At 33.2% G+C, this 18,745-nt stretch overlaps 2 protein-coding genes across 2 annotated transcripts in view; both read left to right on the plus strand.

The window, feature by feature from the left end:
• The window catches only part of LOC135837400 (fibropellin-3-like), a 32,540-nt gene extending 15,454 nt beyond the window's left edge, over positions 1-17,086 (plus strand). The window contains 1 exon segment of the mRNA XM_065352659.1: positions 2-17,086. Coding sequence (XP_065208731.1) covers positions 2-151 — 150 coding nt within the window. The 3' untranslated portion in view covers positions 152-17,086.
• LOC135837396 (organic solute transporter alpha-like protein) overlaps positions 1-18,745 on the plus strand; it is a 77,582-nt gene that overhangs the window by 16,726 nt on the left and 42,111 nt on the right. The gene's annotated exons all lie outside the window — the stretch shown is intronic.

Raw genomic sequence — 18,745 nt, forward strand, 5'->3', positions numbered from 1 at the left:
AACTTCCAACCCTTGTCGAAATGGAGCCAAATGCGTCGACGGTGTTAATCGTTACTCTTGCGAATGTGTGCCCGGATTCACCGGACTGCATTGCGAAATTGATATCAACGAATGCGCTTCAAATCCTTGTTTTTTTGCCATAAAAATCTAGAGATTTAATCGTAGAGGTTTGAAACTTCATTTATAAATAGCGACACCCTTTCCGCGCCAGATGCAATTTACAGAATTGAAAAATATTTATTTACTTGCCCTACAGAAAAGTCACTGAAAAGTGGGCCGAATTACCCCAGCAATCGGGGTAATTCGGCCATCCCTTTTTTTCCACATGAAAATGACGTAAAAAAGTACCGAAAACGCAAGTTTATTACTATTAAGTACAAAATATAAGTACCTATCTATCGAAAACGAATTATCTACGAATAAATCATCATTACAAAGTTACTAAAAACCATCGGAGCTCTCAAAAAACGATAATAGACCTCGCTTATCTCCTCGTACGTTCATTTTCTTGTAGATATCTTCAAGTTTCACAGTGGCATATTCATTGCAGTTAGGAAAAGCGAAGGTATTTCCTGGTCGTCTGCGTAGGAATTTAATTTTAAACGTTTTTCCAGGACTCAGTACTGTATCTACTTGGCCAATGTAAATTTTGATTCGATTATCATCTTCTGATTTAAATAGCACCGCGTAGAATTCTCCAACATCAGGATTGAAATCAGGGTCCTCTTCAGTCGAAACATCGCTTAAATCTTCGTCAGATTCGTCCTCGTTATCACTGTTTTCATTCTCGTCACCACTGGCCTCATCATCTGACCCCTGAAATAATTCCTGCTCTAAATTCTCATCTTCGTTTTGCGGATTAAATGGGTAAATTCCGGTGGCCTTGAAACCAGCAACGATGTTTTCTGTCATGTTCTTGGTTTGTTAAATGGACTCGTTTAAGAGCAGCGAAAACGAACATTTTGGCAGCACGCCTCTGTTTTTCATTTTCCATTTCTCAATATCAGAGCGCCAACTTCCTTTCATCGGACGAAACACAGCCACATCCAACCGATTGGTCTTTTTAAATATTACAATGAACAATAAATTTTTCAGAAGAAATATTACTATTTTAAATGGTTACTACTGCGATTATCTTCCATTTTTTTTCTCGTTTCACATGCAAATTATAAGACTTCACAATACATACAGGACGAACAAAAATATGATTTACGTACCTGAGAAATTTTTTTGCTGAAATTGCAATCTCAGCAAAATTTCTGTCACCCACAGGTTGAGATCTGCTAAACAGCTATTCCATGAAACTGGGAAGTGGAAACCCCAATGAACCGGTATTATTGCGGTAATTAGCGCGAAAAAAACAATTCTCACAAATAAATTTAAAATTATGTTGGTAATTTACACAGAAATTACGAAAATCGATTTTTTTTGAAAAAAAATATTCCAACACTATAACGCAAATGATTAAAATTGTCTGGTGATTTCCATGAAATTACAAAAAAAAAGAAAATTTTTTTTTTTGAAAACAAATATCCAAAACGATGGTGCAAATGCTTAAAATTATTTGAGGTTGAGTTCAAAATCCATTTTTCACTCAGGAAAAAATCACCATGAGTGATTTAACAATGACAGATAATTTTTTTTGAATTTCCATTTTCTTTTTTAAAGATGAATCAAGTGCATGAGATTTAAGCATATCTTGTAAATGCCATGACCATTTGAGCTTCCAATGTTTCCATTCCTTTGAAAAAATCTTCAAGTCTTTAAAAAATTCCTACGGAAAATGGCGCATTTCATCTGAGAAAAATATCCCTGTATTTTTTACACAATTCGGATCGATCATCTTATATTTGCACATACATACTTCACCTCTGTTTGAAACAAGTAAAGTCGGTCTTTGCAATTTTTCTTGGATGTCTTTTATTTCTTTCAACATCTTTTTGCACTCTTCATCCCTCGCTTGAGTAGAATCTTTGGAATTATTTTTTGTTGAGTGCAAATCTGCAGCAATTTCGTTAATCGCTTTATCGTTGGTTCTTTTGAACATCTAAATCATTCGAATGCAAGTTCAAGTGAACGGCAGCAAATTTCCGCACAATTAATACAAAAAATAACCATAGGCATGTTTTTCCAGGCGTATTCAAATTCTATAGGTATTCGATAATTTTACCCGAAGAAATCAAGAAAAATTTTGAAAAAATTCTCTTACTGCTGAACTTTTGATAACCTGGATTTCTTAGATAAAGTTCATACATGTAGACACTAGACTGTGAATAATTGAGAAGCATTCGCTCGAAATTATATCATTGAATAGTTTTGAATTTTATAATCAAACATGTAACGCCAATGAAATATAATAGGTAGGCATATTAAAAATAATCGATACTTGATAAATACATTAGTAATAAAAGCAATTACCCCAAGAAAAAAACAAAACTGATTGCATTTTATTAAATGTCTCCACACAATAAAAAACGTTTTCTCCTTACCTATATGAAGAAATTCAAAAATATCCTAAAAAATTTTGTTATGAAGTGCCATACTAGATAAACACCAGCAGACCAGCACAGAGCAGAATTGCTCACTATAGTTGTAGCGAGAAATTGGTCGGTATTTCACAGCCCCATGCTGTGACAGTTCCATCTACTGTATTACCTAAATACATATAAGAAGAAGGTTATTATACAAGTCATATAAAATGAAAGTTATACTTTCCCAGGAATAAAAGTTTTATAAAATTTTATAAAAAATACCCAATTTCAAAAGGTTTTTTTAGTTGTAAGAGAGAAAAAAAATAAGTTTTTCAAGACTTGGGTGAGCTCCATCAAAAAATATACAATAAAATGCTACAAAAATGGCTTGAAATTCTGCATAAACTTCATTTTAAAAAAATATCATTTAAAAATTTATTAAATCTTCATAAAAATGAATAAAAATTTATGAGACTCTAGTAAAAGTTGATTCTTTAAAAATATATTAAAATGTTGTTAAAACATTTAAAAATGACTAAAAGTTGATCCTGGAAAAAAAACAAAAATTAATAAATGAAAAAAATTGAAGTAGGTGTATTAAACTTATTAAAAGTACTTACATAGCTAACCACCCTGGGCTGGTACTCCGTGTACCATATTTCAAGCACCACTGATAAAGCATAACCTGTAGTAATGATTGCAGCTGGTTTTGCGGGACAGTCGGCGCAAACTTTCTGTTTCCTCATAGAGAAGTGGAATACATATTCCATAGGTTGAAACAAAGAACACATAAAATAATTTCTATCTATTTTATTAATTTCTAATTGTAAAATTAAATATGTACTTTAAAAAAATTACCTTTTCAACCAGGAAATTTAAATTCCCTGGAGTCTCCAGGAATGATAGTTTTCTACTGACAACCAAACACAAATCCAAATATATAGGTACATTTATTAAATGGAAAAAGAAATTATAATACTATACTTGTTTATTTAAATTGTACAATGTTCTGGAATATACATAGGTACTATAAAAATACAATTAACAAAAACAGTTTACAACACACACGGTTATTCAGAAAAGTGAGGCTGTAGGTATATCTCACGTGCTTAATAATTCCCAATTTTGGCCTTTTTTTGAAGGCAAGTTCACAGCTGTTCTGGAATATACATAGGTACAATAAAAATACAATTAACAAAAACAGTTTACAACACACATGGTTATTCAGAAAAGTGAGGCTGTAGAGTGTAGGTATATCTCACGTGCTTAATAACTCCCAATTTTGGCCTTTTTTTGAAGGCAAGTTCACAGCTGTTATGATTCTGAAAAGTGAGATCCTAAATCTAAACATCGTATCGTTGACCCTACCCCCTCCTACTCACTACATCCAATCTGGATTCATCGACTCTCATCATCACCTCCACCCCTGTCCACTCCCCAGACATTCTTTCATTCATAAATAAAATAACAAAATTACATCATTCTTAAATTTATTAATTAATTAAAAAATGTAACCTTAGAAATAAAGCCTCCTTACTGTCCTTTCACTTCTCCTTTTTACCCAACTGCATCAAATATACTTCATTGCCCCAATTTTTGGTTTTTTCCTGAAGGATATTTCACAGCTTCTTGAATTCTGCAAATAGAAAAGTGAATTAATAAAAAAAATCCATAAAATATTTTGGTATACAAAAAAATTGTTGTGCTTCCTAATTTTAGGATACATTGATCGCATCCTAGACATTCTTTCAGTATTTCAGGTAAGAACTACGAAATTTCTATCCAACTTCCTCCATCACATGGACATTTCTTCATATTTCTCAATGAGAAACGAAATATGTACTCAATGGCCTGAAAGCATACAATAGATATTAATTTAAAATGTTCAAATTTACCTAAAACATGGAATTTAAAAATGAGTACCTATTTGAAAAAATTTGAAGGTAATGGTTTTATTCAAATGTATTAAAGAATATGCAATATGCATGCATACTTTTTGTTTTATTCGGTTTTTTCTTGGTGTTGAGGGACAGGGTCCGAATACTATCACTCTGCCTAGGTTCCATGATCATTGTTCTTCGTTTTGGGGTGGTTGGGCCTCGGATCGGAAGTGACAGGTAGCATATGTTGTTCTATACAAAAAAAAAAAGTATTAGGCACCCACACTAAAGAACATTGATAAAATTAACAAATAATAAAATATTTACCTCATCATAAATTTCGCTCCTCTCATCACTGCTTAAGTTTATTTGCACCGCATGCAAGCCCAGTACGAATTCGACATATTCATCATCATTCAAGTATGAAAACGTCGAAAACGAATACGACGTTTACAGACACACAATACGTAATTGCACAGCAACATTTTTTTCGAATCAGTTCACAGTTGAATTTTACTGAAGCAATACAATAAAATTACACAAATTACCATGAAAATTGATCAAAATTACATGGAAATGATCAGAAAATCAATAATACAAAAAATCACAATTTTTCTAACATTAATTTCAATATATTGTTGCGTTCTTGCAAGATGCAGATTGTTTTAGCCAGCTCCACATTTTTGGTTTCCAAATGACTGTTTCGTTCCTTCATCAGCATTTAATGCTGATGAAAAAACGTCTACAAATGAATTTTGTTGGATGGAGGACCACTCGAATTTTCGATCCTTTTTTGTTAAATCTGTCAACAGTGCGATTCTTAATGCAAACTTCGAAAGAAAACAACGAAAGAAACTCGTTAAACCCACGAAACGGCGCACTTGATGCACGTTTTTTGGCACTGGAAATTTTTCAATCATGTTCGATTTATTGGTACCTGGACAAACGGTGTTACCACTTTCAATTTCAAAACCAAGAAATTCTATTTTCTTCACCCCGAAATCACAATTTTCTGGTCATGCTGTCAAACCATATTCGCGCAAGGTTTGCAAAACGAGTTCTAAACGCACTAAAAGTTTGAGAAGAAATGTTAAGTATATAAAATATGTAAAAAAAAAATATTAAAAAAATCAAGTTTTACAAGATTCAAACTGAATTTAATGATTGATGTTAGCGAGAAAATACGAGAATCGGAGTATTTTTAATAAAAACAGAAGAAAAAGTAAATTTCAATCGTTATATTAGCCTGACTGAACCCTTAATTCTCTGAATGGCGTGATGCTAGCAAGATTCGGGTTGCCTGGTACAAAAGGAGGGGTGTCAGTAGGTGCTGCTCCCTCTGGTGCGCACCTAAATCCACTTCACATCGATACCTTTCTTTTCTTTCTTGCAGTTCTTTGCTTCCTGACCATATACGTCGCAGTTATAACACCTGCGGCCTGCATTTTTACATTCAGTTTCTTTGTGGAAATAGTCGCTGCATTTGCCACATCTTATTGCAGATTTTTCAGCGCTAGACATCTTTTTCAAATGCTCGATCTGTTCTTAGACTTAAAAATATTTGGTTTTTTTTAAAATTGTTTATTTAGGAATAGAATTGACATCTTAGAATAATTTCTACCTTAGGTATGTTTATAAAATTATTCAAAGAAATTCTAATAATAAAATTTACATAACATTTACAAGAGTCATCATAATCGGCATTGTGGTAAATGATGGATTGGAGTTTGTCGAAGTTGTTCAGCATTCCAGAGAGAAATTGTTGTACTTCTGAGGTAGTTGAGATGTTCAGCGTTTTGTAGATCAATTGGTACTGGAGGTCTATTGTAAGCCCATTTTGGGCACTGAAGGAAAATGTGAGGTGTTTCTTCCTCACCACATTCACATAGAGGGTTATCTGAGCGATGTCTTGCAAAAAGGTAAGATCTGAAAACTCCATGACCAGATACAGCTTGGCCCAAGTAGAAGTCAAGGTACCTAAATTTCTCGACTTCATCACTATCAATCCCAGGCAAAGTGCCGGAAAAATCCAGTTCTTGATCGTTATACTTGAAGACGAAAGTACTTTTAACTTGAAACCACGTGCAGGTATCCAGTTCCATCAGAAGAACGCTAACATTTCCAGAAACAGATCCACGTTTTCTACACTAACTACCTATGCACATTACAAAGAGCAATAAATCAAAAATAATAATTTAAAAACTTACATCCTAGTAAATCTCCTTCTCCAGGCAAAGTGCCGCAAAAATCCAGTTCTTGATCGTTATACTTGAAGACGAAAGTACTTTTAACTTGAAACGACGTGCAGGTATCCAGTTCCATCAGAAGAACGCTAACATTTCCAGAAACAGATCCACGTTTTCTACACTAACTACCTATGCACATTACAAAGAGCAATTAATCAAAAATAATAATTTAAAAACTTACATCCTGGTAAATCTCCTTCTCCAGGCAAAGTGCCTCAAAAATCCAGTTCTTGATCGTTATACTTGAAGACAAAAGTACTTTTAACTTGAAACGACGTGCAGGTATCCAGTTCCATCAGAAGAACGCTAACATTTCCAGAAACAGATCCACGTTTTCTACACTAACTACCTATGCACATTACAAAGAGCAATTAATCAAAAATAATAATTTAAAAACTTACATCCTGGTAAATCTCCTTCTCCAGGCAAAGTGCCGCAAAAATCCAGTTCTTGATCGTTATACTTGAAGACAAAAGTACTTTTAACTTGAAACGACGTGCAGGTATCCAGTTCCATCAGAAGAACGCTAACATTTCCAGAAACAGATCCACATTTTCTACACTAACTACCTATGCACATTACAAAGAGCAATAAATCAAAAATAATAATTTAAAAACTTACATCCTGGTAAATCTCCTTCTCCTCTTCTTCAAATAGGTTAATCACTTTTGTGGGCTGCAACTGCAAGACGAATTCTGCATACTCGATAATCTGAGTTATTATTCATCTGCAAAAAAAAAAGCGAAAAACATTCATTTGAATTTTTTTTTAGCAAAATATTTTACTTTTAGGTTCCCACATTGTAACTCCATCCATTAATAGAACTCTGGAAAATGTTTCGTCTAAAATTTTGGTAATATCTTGTGAAACGTGTACCATTTTTACTGCCAAACATACCAGTGGTAATCTTTTCTGGGTTTGTTCTCTGTAGTGATGGGATATTATCGATATTTTGGGATATCGATATCATCAAAATATCGGTGTGCGCCACATCTTTCAGCAAACACCTCGGCTAGAATATGGTCTTCTGCAGCGAAAAGGTTTGTAATATGTAAGCAAAATACGTCTTGAATGACTTTGTTCGGCTGAAAAATTGAAAATTGAATAAATTTAAACGTGTTGTTACGGTACAGATATGACATGAGCCATGAGCGTTGAGCGTGAGTGAGAACGTGTGGCAAAATTAAAAATAATCTAGACTGCTTCGAAGAGACTGACCCTCAACGCTCCTGTCATGTCCATAAGCTTAGTTATCAATAATTGAATAGTGTGAAAATTTAACTGATTCAGTTGAATAAAATAAAAATGACAAAAAGAATAATTCACATAAATGCTTTTATTTTCAGTTCATTATGAATGAATAATTTATGCTCACAGCTAATGGGAAATAATGCGATGTAAAGGTCTGTTATTTCAGAGAGTAGGTAATTTCTTATTAAGAAATGTGTTGCAGGTATTATAGTTTCCTTCCTGTGTTAGTTCCCTCAAGTTTGGGTGAATGCGTTTGATACAAGTGGTACTCTAATCTCACGGATGCTTTCAATTGTTGTGTATTAAGGTCTCAAGAAATCTTGATAGGTAGTGTGATTGTAACACGCGATTGGCACAAGAGAGTAGTTTAAAATTTTCTGCTGAGAATTTAAATGCTATGCTGACTTTACTCACTTCTAACAAAATATGAAATTGAGCATAAATACATTCAAAATTTTTCTCAAAAGTAAAAACTCTGTTGAATTATTTTCAACGTTTTTTGTTTTTCATTTTTCATTTTGTTTCTTTATTGACATTTAGATCATACATAGTAAATATAACAACTCTGAAAACGGTCAATTTAGGATTTTAAATGTCTGCAAAAAATCAAAAACTGAATTTAGGCAGCTAAAATTTTAGTTACTTTACATAAAATTGGCAGAGTACCTATTGCACATTCTTAGTTGCACAATAAAGTACTTATGAACCCATGCGTCAAAGAATTATTTTTGAGGTAAAAATTGATGTATTTTTTTGGGTTCTTCTTCGCTGCATTCTTTTTTGCTTCTTTTTTCAAGGACTGGGTAGACACAATCTTAATTATGCTTTCTGGGCTCTTTTTTTCTGGTATTTTTTCCAGTTGGAAGTCTGTTCAGCTGTAGTTTCTTCCATTTGTACCATCGGATCTAACTCGACAGCAGGTTATTTCAAAACAAATGAGAAAATTGGTAAATTAAGTAAATTTATATACATTTTATTGGGCTTCTGAAAGATTGACACCGCCTGCCCTTGGGTGGTCGAAATATGTCAAAAGCTACAAGAATTGTGACCACAAAATTGTGTCTAAATTTTGACACTAATGAAGAATTCTATCATAGCATGAAAAGTTGTTTTTTGACATCACGATTCCAAGCTCATTGTACTGCAATTTTAAATCTGACAAAATGTAAATTTTCAGCATACAACATTTCCTCTGAACTAATAATTAGCATAAACTCATTCACAACTATGACCTTCATGACCAGCTTTCTCAGTGAGTGGATTTGTATGCATTAAAACGTTACAGGCACCCATCAGTAGATGTTGGTGATTAACATGTACGCTCCCAAATTTAACTAAAAAAAAAATCAATGAAAATATTTTACCTTTTATTCCGCATTCCCTTCACCCCATCGCACCCTTGTCGTCACCTCATCCATTGTAAGGAACCCCAGCCTGGAGACCATGCGAACGCCTGATGTTGGTGGGCCATAGGGTACCTTACTATGTTTACTGCCAGGGGGCACATCATATGGTAATAAAATGGAAAGGCTCTTTTAAAATCCTCTGAAAAATTGGGAAATGGCGGCACGTTTCCGCCATGTTGAACAGAGGAGTAGAGGGCGTTGATATATCTCTGCACAAAATAAAAATAAAAATTAATTTAAAAAAATATATTTTTGAATAATCGGAATAATGCATGCAAAATAAGTGATTTTCTTACCAAACATCGGTGCTATTTTGTGGATGTAGTCTTAGAAATCTAGCCCTCCTCAGGACCGCCTGAAATACGTACAAACACAAAAAAATTAATAATTACAAAAAAATCAACATGAATCATAACCTCCCCAACCTTTCCCCCCATTTTTCCCCTTCTCTCAAACACAATCATCACACATATAAATTTTACAATAAAATTATTCTTCTCTTCAAGTAATAGATTTAATATCGTTCTTCCCTTCGTTGTCAATGTTCAGGTATTTGTTAAAAAACACTCCCTAAGTTAGTTGTTTCAAATGTTCGACTTTCGATTTTTCTTTTAAAAAAAAATAAAAATAGTCCACATCGGTGTTTTCTGCAGTACACCCAAACATCCTTCACCGGCATTGTTGTCATCGACATGTCCTGCAGGAGTCTCATCGTCGCTCTCCTGCAGATCAATTTCAATTTATATGGTTTCGAATTCCAGTTCGAGTCCTAAATATGAGAAACATAAGTTATAACCAGTTTTACATGTCGATTGGTTCCACAACATTTCGAAACTGTAAGATAATTATATAGGTACTTAGTACAAAGTGAAAAATAATTCTCTTGAAAAAAACTAGGTTTTTCAAGTTTTCTTTTGGGTGGTCTTAAATAAGTGTTAAAAGGTCATTATAATTTAAATTTCCTCAATGTACCTATACCATGGACCCCACAACCCTGATGCCAGCTCCTCATACTGCGGGGGAGGTCCTACAGTGCTAGAGGCTAGACTCCGTAGCGCCTCCATTGCTGGCATCTTATTTCTTTCAAGTCATTAATCTCTTTGAAGTTTTCCCAATATTTATCAATCCGCAATGAAAAGTTATTTTTAGTAACTAATCCACTACCTATTTCAAAATATCCTGTCATGCACGATTCGTCTATATGTAATCAACTGCTACTGGTATAGGGTTTCATCCTAGGTGTAATCTAGGTTTTTTTGAAATCCAGAATCACTTGTAATAATATCTCTGAATAAAAAAAGTAATATTTGCGGCTCCTCTTTGGAATTGGGCACTACTACATTTGGTTCGGAGTTATCCGGAGAATTGTCACAAATTCTGGGTAGCCCCAGGCTGCTTAAATATAGACTCCTCGTCTACTGAGAAGTCGATACCCTGTAAAAAAAAATACTTACATAAAATTCCCATGTACATAACAATACTTTCACTACGCGACAGTACTATTGCAGTTGGGATTTCACACACATCCCCACCTGCTTCTTCAACTTGCGATACAAACGATGCCCAGAAGCTCGACAAATCTAAAATCAAAAATTAATTCATCTGTTAATGCGATGAAACAGGACGAAAAATTACAAATTTTTCCATAAAAATCTCGTATTTCCCCTGTTTTGCCACCCTCTCAAAAAATTGAAACAAAATTCATTCAGATCAAATATTGATGCATCACCATTTTCTCCCAAACTAAACCCAAAATTTGAACTTTTTTTCTCTCCTTTCTCACATATTCCGAATAAAAACAAAAAAAATATCGATCCCCTCACAAGGATCCCAATTCACTTTCATTTAACCCAAATCATTTTTTTGAAAATTCAATCTCAACTATTTTTTTGAAAAAAATGTTGGTTTACCACTTTGAGAAAAATAGTTCAGAACAAAAACAATTTTCTTTCTTTCAACTTTTTTTTTTTTTTTTTTTTTTTGACAAGAACTTCAAATTAGAAAAATTAATTTTTGTAAGCACATACACATACGAATTTCACTCAACAGAAATCGGATATGAAACATGAAGCATGAACCAATTTTAATCGTATGTCACATCATTCATTTCATTCAGCAGAATCAGGAGACTTTTTCAAAGTGAAGTCTTTGAAAAATAATTTTTTCCTTAGAAAATTGAGATCATCAAAGTAAAATATCTTCTTTGGTGATGTTTTCACATTGCAGTGTTAAATTTTATTTCAAGATTTGATTCGTCATAAATACATACATCGCTTCATGATTATCCGACGGTTTGGTAGCAATTCGATTTGGTTGAAATACATTTCGTGAAATTTATTTTAGGCCACACATTTTCATAATAATCACACTGAAAATAGTAGGTACCATGCAATGAATAAAACAAAGCTATACAGAAAACTTATGAGTATTACTTTCTACATAATGATTTTTTTTAAAAGTTTCTCTTTCATTTTTCATCATACTTACTCAAAATTTTTTCATTTTCATTTTTTTTTTTTTTTTTTTTTGTAGAATGTATGAGATAGACATTAAAAATTGATCCAAATGAATTAAACAATAAACCAATAGGTAATTTTAAAATGTTGAAAACATTAATTATTTCCCTAAACACAATCTGAATGTTATTAAAGAATTGTTGATATAATGACGATAATTAAAACCAAAGGTGATATAATTTGAGATCAACCTGGAGGTGAAACAAAGTGTTCTGTGCAGAAAATGCATAGAACCGCTGTTTTAGAGAATAAAATTTCCGATAACTTATAAACAATTCATTTTTCTTTCAACTATGTAGTTTTTCTGTTTTTGTCAAAAAAAAATAGAATTTTAGGATATAGGTACTTATGTATGTAATCATAAGGTTTCTGTTTTTTGGGGAAAATGGAAAACCTATGCGCTCTGAAAGAAAATAAATCATTTGTAGGTTGTTGGAAATTTTACTCTCTAAAACTTCAGTTCCTAGGTATACATTTTTCATGTCAAACACTTCCTTTCACCTCCAGATTGATCGCAAAATTGAAATTTGCCCTTAGTATAGTGAAGCATTTGAGAATAGTAATACCTCTTTTTTTGCAGTGTGTGTTAATTTATGTGCTACTGTGCAATGTTATTTATCCATGTGAGACTCCACTCTACCATCAGCTGTAACAACTTTCTGGCTTTCTTAATCTTACAGCGCATTCAACTGTGTGAAATCCAATGGATATTCCAGCAGTGGTGGTACATATTGCAGATTGTATTATGTCCTTGTAAGTGTTTATGCCTATTTGCCAGAGTGAAAGAAATTGAAGAAACATCAGAATCAATGTTTACCACAGGATATCTCAGAATCAAATTCAGTATCTGAAAAACCCATTTATTGCTCTACTAATTTATTCTTACATGACATTGCTGAATATATCAGCTTAAAATTCATATCATGTAGGAAGTAAATGGTTACTTACTTAGGCTACACATATTCAATTTTGGTGCAGCAAGGTCTATTATTAACTTTACCTGCTTTAATTCCACGTGGTATTTGTTCAAAGCTCCCTTGTGAATTGTTACAAATATAAAATAAAGACAAGTTCAGTGAACATGATATTATCTTTTAAAAAAACTTGAAACTTGTATTGAAGAAGTTGAGAATAGCCGGTCTCTTTTTCCATTTACCTTTCTATCGATAATATTGAGTATGCGGCATGTGATGTCGTAGCCCATTACCATGCCTAAAATTGTCGTTACTGATCTAGTGGGCAGTTTTGTTGCTACGATCAAAGGCTGCCTCTTTGTGGCCGGATATCGGACGAAAAATTGCCGCAAACCAGATTTTCCTTCTTCTGTCATCTATTTATCAAAAGGAAGCAGAAGGATTGGGGGGGAACGAAAGGGGTGGGTTTACTTCTTAAAGCATCCCCTGAGGAAATGTAGAGGAAAGCACGGAAATTTGAAAAAAAGGTGACATTGTTGAATTGTTACACATATAAAATAAAAAAACTCAAGTTCAGTGAACATGATATTATCTTTTAAAAAAACTTGAAACTTTGTGTAGTTTCAAAATTGTGATCAGAAGTTGAATGCTAAAAACCAAAAATGAAGGCAATTCATTTTGGACAATATGGCAAATAACTTTTTAAAAGTTGAACATTTTAAAATATTTAATTATACATGAATTGAGTATTAATAGTTTATAAGAGGCCAGGCCAAAGATGTAACTGGCAATCAATGCCATGGCTGTGCACAACAAATCTGGTGCGCCAACAAAAAAAAATGTGAATTGTTACAAGTATAAAATAAAGAAATGCAAGTTCAGTAAACATGATATTATCTTTTAAAAAACTTGAAACTTTGTGTAATTTCAAAATTTTGATCAGAAGTTGAAAGCTGAAAGCCAAAAATGAAGGCAATTCATTTGGACAATATGGCAAATAACTTTTCAAAAGTTATGTACATGAAATATATAAATGACACTAGTTTATCTCAGAATAAATGGATATGTCAAGTTGCTTGTGATACCCTGGAACTTCTTAGGCCATTTTCAGAGTCTGGTGCATTCCAAATCAATACAAGTAATGAACCTATAAAAACACTGTAACTTTTGGGGCCCTTCGTTCACTCCGAAGGGAAGTCACGTAATTCGCAGTCACAAACCCAAATAAATATCACTCTTGAAACTGACTATTTATCCAACAATTAAGGTACACGACACCAGTAATTAATTCTCCTTATTTAATTCATATGACACAAACGATAATTACAGACAATGAAACACAAAATCAAATAAACACAAATACATGAATTGTATACTGTTGATTGGAGATAAACAATAATATGGATAAGAGTAGAACACTGCTAAAATAATAAAGAATAGGTAAGAAGGTATAGGTTACTACAACATCATTTCAAGACGAAAGCGATATATCTTCAACACACATACACGACGAGTTAAGATAGACCTATGGAAATAAACTATACTTAAGCTACAAACAGTACGTTAACATTACTCAATCACACATGATGGTCAATTTATAAATTTTTTCTTCGTCATAAAAATATTTTGCTTGGTTAGATAGTAACCCGCATGTGTAAAGTAGATTAGCTTCTGTAATTATCATCGGTATCCTGTTCACTCTATACGAAAGAGCCGGCGTGATCGTTTTCTGTGTTGGGTCAGATACGAATTCTAAGGTTGCAATATGCGTTTCACTGTTTGTGACGAATTTCGGATGGTATGGGCGAACGTATATCAATATAGAGCCATCGAGAAGAGACTCCTTTTTTAAACAATAATCCATTTGGACCTTTCGATTTAGACTGAATGTTTCGGAGGATGACGAATTGGAAACAAATAGAATACGTAAATTCAGACAATTTGGTAATAGATGGCCATCTCAACTAGTCCCATCAATTATATCTTCAGCAACAATATAAGTTATTACTCCCATGAGTAAAACTGATACGCCGATCAAACTTTTTCGAAGCATTTTATTGAACACGTCGTAGGTAAAAATTTTCGATACCGACACGTAATTCCGATGATAGACAATATGAAACACTAGGAAAATCAAAGAAAATTCATATTCCAGGAAGCAAACTAGGAAACATTAAGCAACCGAGAAACCAGAGATGAGAATGAACTGTTTGAAGCATTCGTTGTGATTAATTTTCTCGTGTAAATGACAGATTATCGCATGATCTGTTTACTTTAGACTCGGTTATAAAGTTCAAATAAGCTCAATCACTCGCTCGACACCGGACGCATCTTGTCTACTTAGGTCGTCTACATTACCATGGGTACTTATTACGTATGGTTTCACAATTTCTTCAGAAAATTAAAATACATATGAGTAAAATACTCATGCTAAAAACTAGAACATTCGTGTACTAATTTTTTCAAACTGTATTTTCTGTGATATTGATACATACTAGCGACTTTACTGGCCACCTACGGCGATTTATTTTTTGGCCGCCACATCAGAGGTCAGCGATATCCTAAATAAGATAAAATCCTTATTTTCGACAAGAACAAAAAATGAATAAGACAGCTAAAAAAGAATTATATACAACGCGACTTTCAATACAGTCACCACTGTAGACCTAATACATACCCTACTTGAAGGTACTTTTTAGTCCAGAAAAATTAGATAAATAATTGACGGATTCTAAACATAATTACCTACTTATGTATTCTATAGAGGGGAAGATTGCACTTGTGTAGAATAAGTACTGTGGTTGATGATTTTCTTTGTAGGAGTCCACTTTTACAGACATGTATATTTAAATATTCACCGATAATTCAGGAGTTAAGTACAACCATAGCTCCTGGACATTAATTCAAGAGAAATGAGAAAATTACCCACTGTGGTAGAAGTGCGCCAGAAACATGAGAGGAAATTCCTCCAGTGTTTTCAAAAATGAAAAAATAGACTTAAAAGTATTGAAATTTATACCATTGAGCAGAACAAGAGAGGATTAAGTTCATTTGATGATGAAAGATGTTTAATTGATGGGCAAACTAATACAATACCATGGGGTTATTATAATACAATTCCAAGAGATGAATTTATTGAGCATTTGAAAAATCTTGGGAGAAAAGAAGTTATTGCAAATTGAATATAAAAAGTATATTAAGTAAATTTTTTTTATATCATAATTATTTAATATTTTTTAAAAATCTTTCTCAATATTTTTGATTATTTCTAGGGGGGGGGGGGGTGGCTATCCCCCTGATATTCAGGAGCTATGGTCATGGCCCCTGAAATTCCATAATGAATAAACATTAAAATATTATAATTGGTGTGTAATCTTCAATTTCTTTAACATTTGTTTTTTTTTAATTTTTGTAAAGTCATTTTTTAAAATCTAAAATCATGGCTACTAAAAGTAACCATGATTTCTTTACAGTATGAGAGAGAAGAAAATATAAAAATCCGAGTTAGAAAATTTGTGAAAGTGTTATTGTGTATATCTGAAATATCAAAGTTCAAACGCTCATGGAAGAGCGTTTTTCGATGGTGTTGATCATTATTGAATGAGAATCCATACATGATTTAAGATCAGAATGTAGGTACATTGGTACAAAGTTCAAACGCTCATGTTAGAGCGTTTTTTGATGGTGTTGATCATTATTGAATGAGAATCCATACATGATTTAAGATCAGAATGTAGGTACAAAGTTCAAGTGTTCATGTTAGAGCGTTTTTTGATGGTGTTGATCATTATTGAATGAGAATCCATACGTGATTTAAGATCAGAAAGTAGGTACAAAGTTCAAGCGTTCATGTAAGAGCGTTTAGAATTGGTGTGGAATCTTTGTTGAAAATATGAGTCACCAATCTTTCAATACATGTGTGCTAGTTGAAAAACACAAGTGCGCTAGAACAATTGATGCAGAATTGATACAAAAAACTCAAATTTTTGAACTAGCAAGGAAAAAAAATAGGGTGAAATGATTCATATTTAGTATAAAAACAGCTAAATATACAGGGGTAGGCGTAAGTTAGTATTCGCATTCGAAAACTGATGAGTTTTCTTTAACACCCTGTTGTGTGTAATTAGTAGGTAGAGGGTCATGTAAGTAGTGCGTTGTGTTCGTAGAAGTCCCACCAACATCTTGGTAGTAATAGTTTCGTTCTTTACTATGTCACTACAGAAAAAAAATTACTTTTTGTTTTAAAAAATTTTTATTTGTGCAAATCGGAATACTAACTTACGCCTACCCCTGTATAGAGAGAAAATTGGAGGATTTCTAGGATTTTACTGAGAGGTTGAAAATGAGGAAAAATACCCCTTGTGCTAGAGAAATTATCAAGTGCGCCAGAACATACATTATATATCTACTATTGATAAGTAGCCACATACATCTCTATTCACGGAATCGATTCTTTTACATTAGATTAACAAATTAACACATTTTGTTATAATTTTCACGCATTAAATTTTATCAACTCCTGCGTGGTCCAGGTTGGTCCGGATCTTGCTCTCCAGAATTTAGCAGCTAATGCACAATTGCTCATGGTGATGGTAGGGATAGACAGATGTTCGCTGTACAAGTTGACAAAAGCGGCGGCACTTGTGTTTGTTAATACCATAACATCCATATCTTCTCTCTTTTTCATCCCAAGACACAGGATTTTCCTGTGATATATTTGGAAGATCTTTTATGTTGGGGTAACAATAAATAAATGCTAAAACTAACGCATTTTACCACAATTGTAATAAATTACATCACAAAAATTACACTCTTAAAAATCTGACTCTGTGCTGGGAGAGCTTGTGCTGTTGCAAAACACTTGAGCTCTTTATCAGGAGTTCACTTCTTGTGCATTCAATGCTTTTTTCTTGACTGAAGAGAATAATTTTGCAAAAGTTATCTATGTACTAAATGTTTGATTGTAGTTTTATTCGGCACTCACACACCCAAAAACTTGGTTTGAAACTTTTCTTTATATTGATCTAAATCATGAGTGAAAGCTTGAGTGGTAGCTTCTTCATGAATAACAAAACTCCCAAGCCAGGGAATTTCACCAATTTGCATTGCATACTCGTACTGATATTTGGAATGCTTCATATTTATCAAGTTCAACAGGCCACAATGGCTTACCACTTGAGATAATATTCTCTGCAGTGCAAAATGCAATTTCCTGTGTATAAATTTTGGAAGAACCAAAACTACTTCTCAGTGAGTCTTAGAATAGATTGAGCTTTTGGATATCAACTTATCTGTGAAGAACATCATACATGACTTCTACATCAATCAAAAAATCCTCTGAGCAACATCTTCCAGTGAACTTGTTTGTAGGAACCCTGAAAACATTTAGAAAATTAGTTAGATTTCATATTTTGTAAGTTGACAACAAATAAAGCATCCAATCATTAACTTGAAAAAATGATAGGTTCTAAAAAGTAGAGTACATTTTTTCTATCAGATAACGGTCTAAATCTACAATGCTACGTATACCATTACATACATATCCGCTACAAAACCATCAAAGTTTATTTGAAAATGATCTTACTCAAGAGAAGTTATTTAGAGCGAGAGATGACCCCTGATGACATTAATTTCAAAAAAATTTCTAACCTGGGTAGCCGTATCACGTAATAAGGTGCACTAACACGAACAGACGAGATAGCAAAAACATAGTTTTGTACATTTTTCGTCGCACGTCCAACAACAAACAGCAGCAGAAACTAAAGTTACCTATACTTAAAAAAAACAATGCTAATTCATATTAAATTCTTGTACTATCTGTAAGGAGCTGATCTCAGTCTTGAGTTCTGATGTTTTTGAGTTTCCTATAGGTAAAGTAAAAACAAAAAAAAAAGAGCATGTGATCATTAATCTGAAAAACTGTAGTGAAAATAGGGTCTATCTGATTGGCAGTGGTTTCTGAGGTCGCTACTTCTAAATCATTTCAAATATCCGCAGCAAAAAGGCAATGGATGAGTGAGGGTGTACCTAGCTGAACACTGTCAGCATTTTGGTTCATAAA

This window comes from Planococcus citri, chromosome 2 (assembly GCF_950023065.1).
Source record: "Planococcus citri chromosome 2, ihPlaCitr1.1, whole genome shotgun sequence".
NCBI lineage: Eukaryota > Metazoa > Arthropoda > Insecta > Hemiptera > Pseudococcidae > Planococcus > Planococcus citri.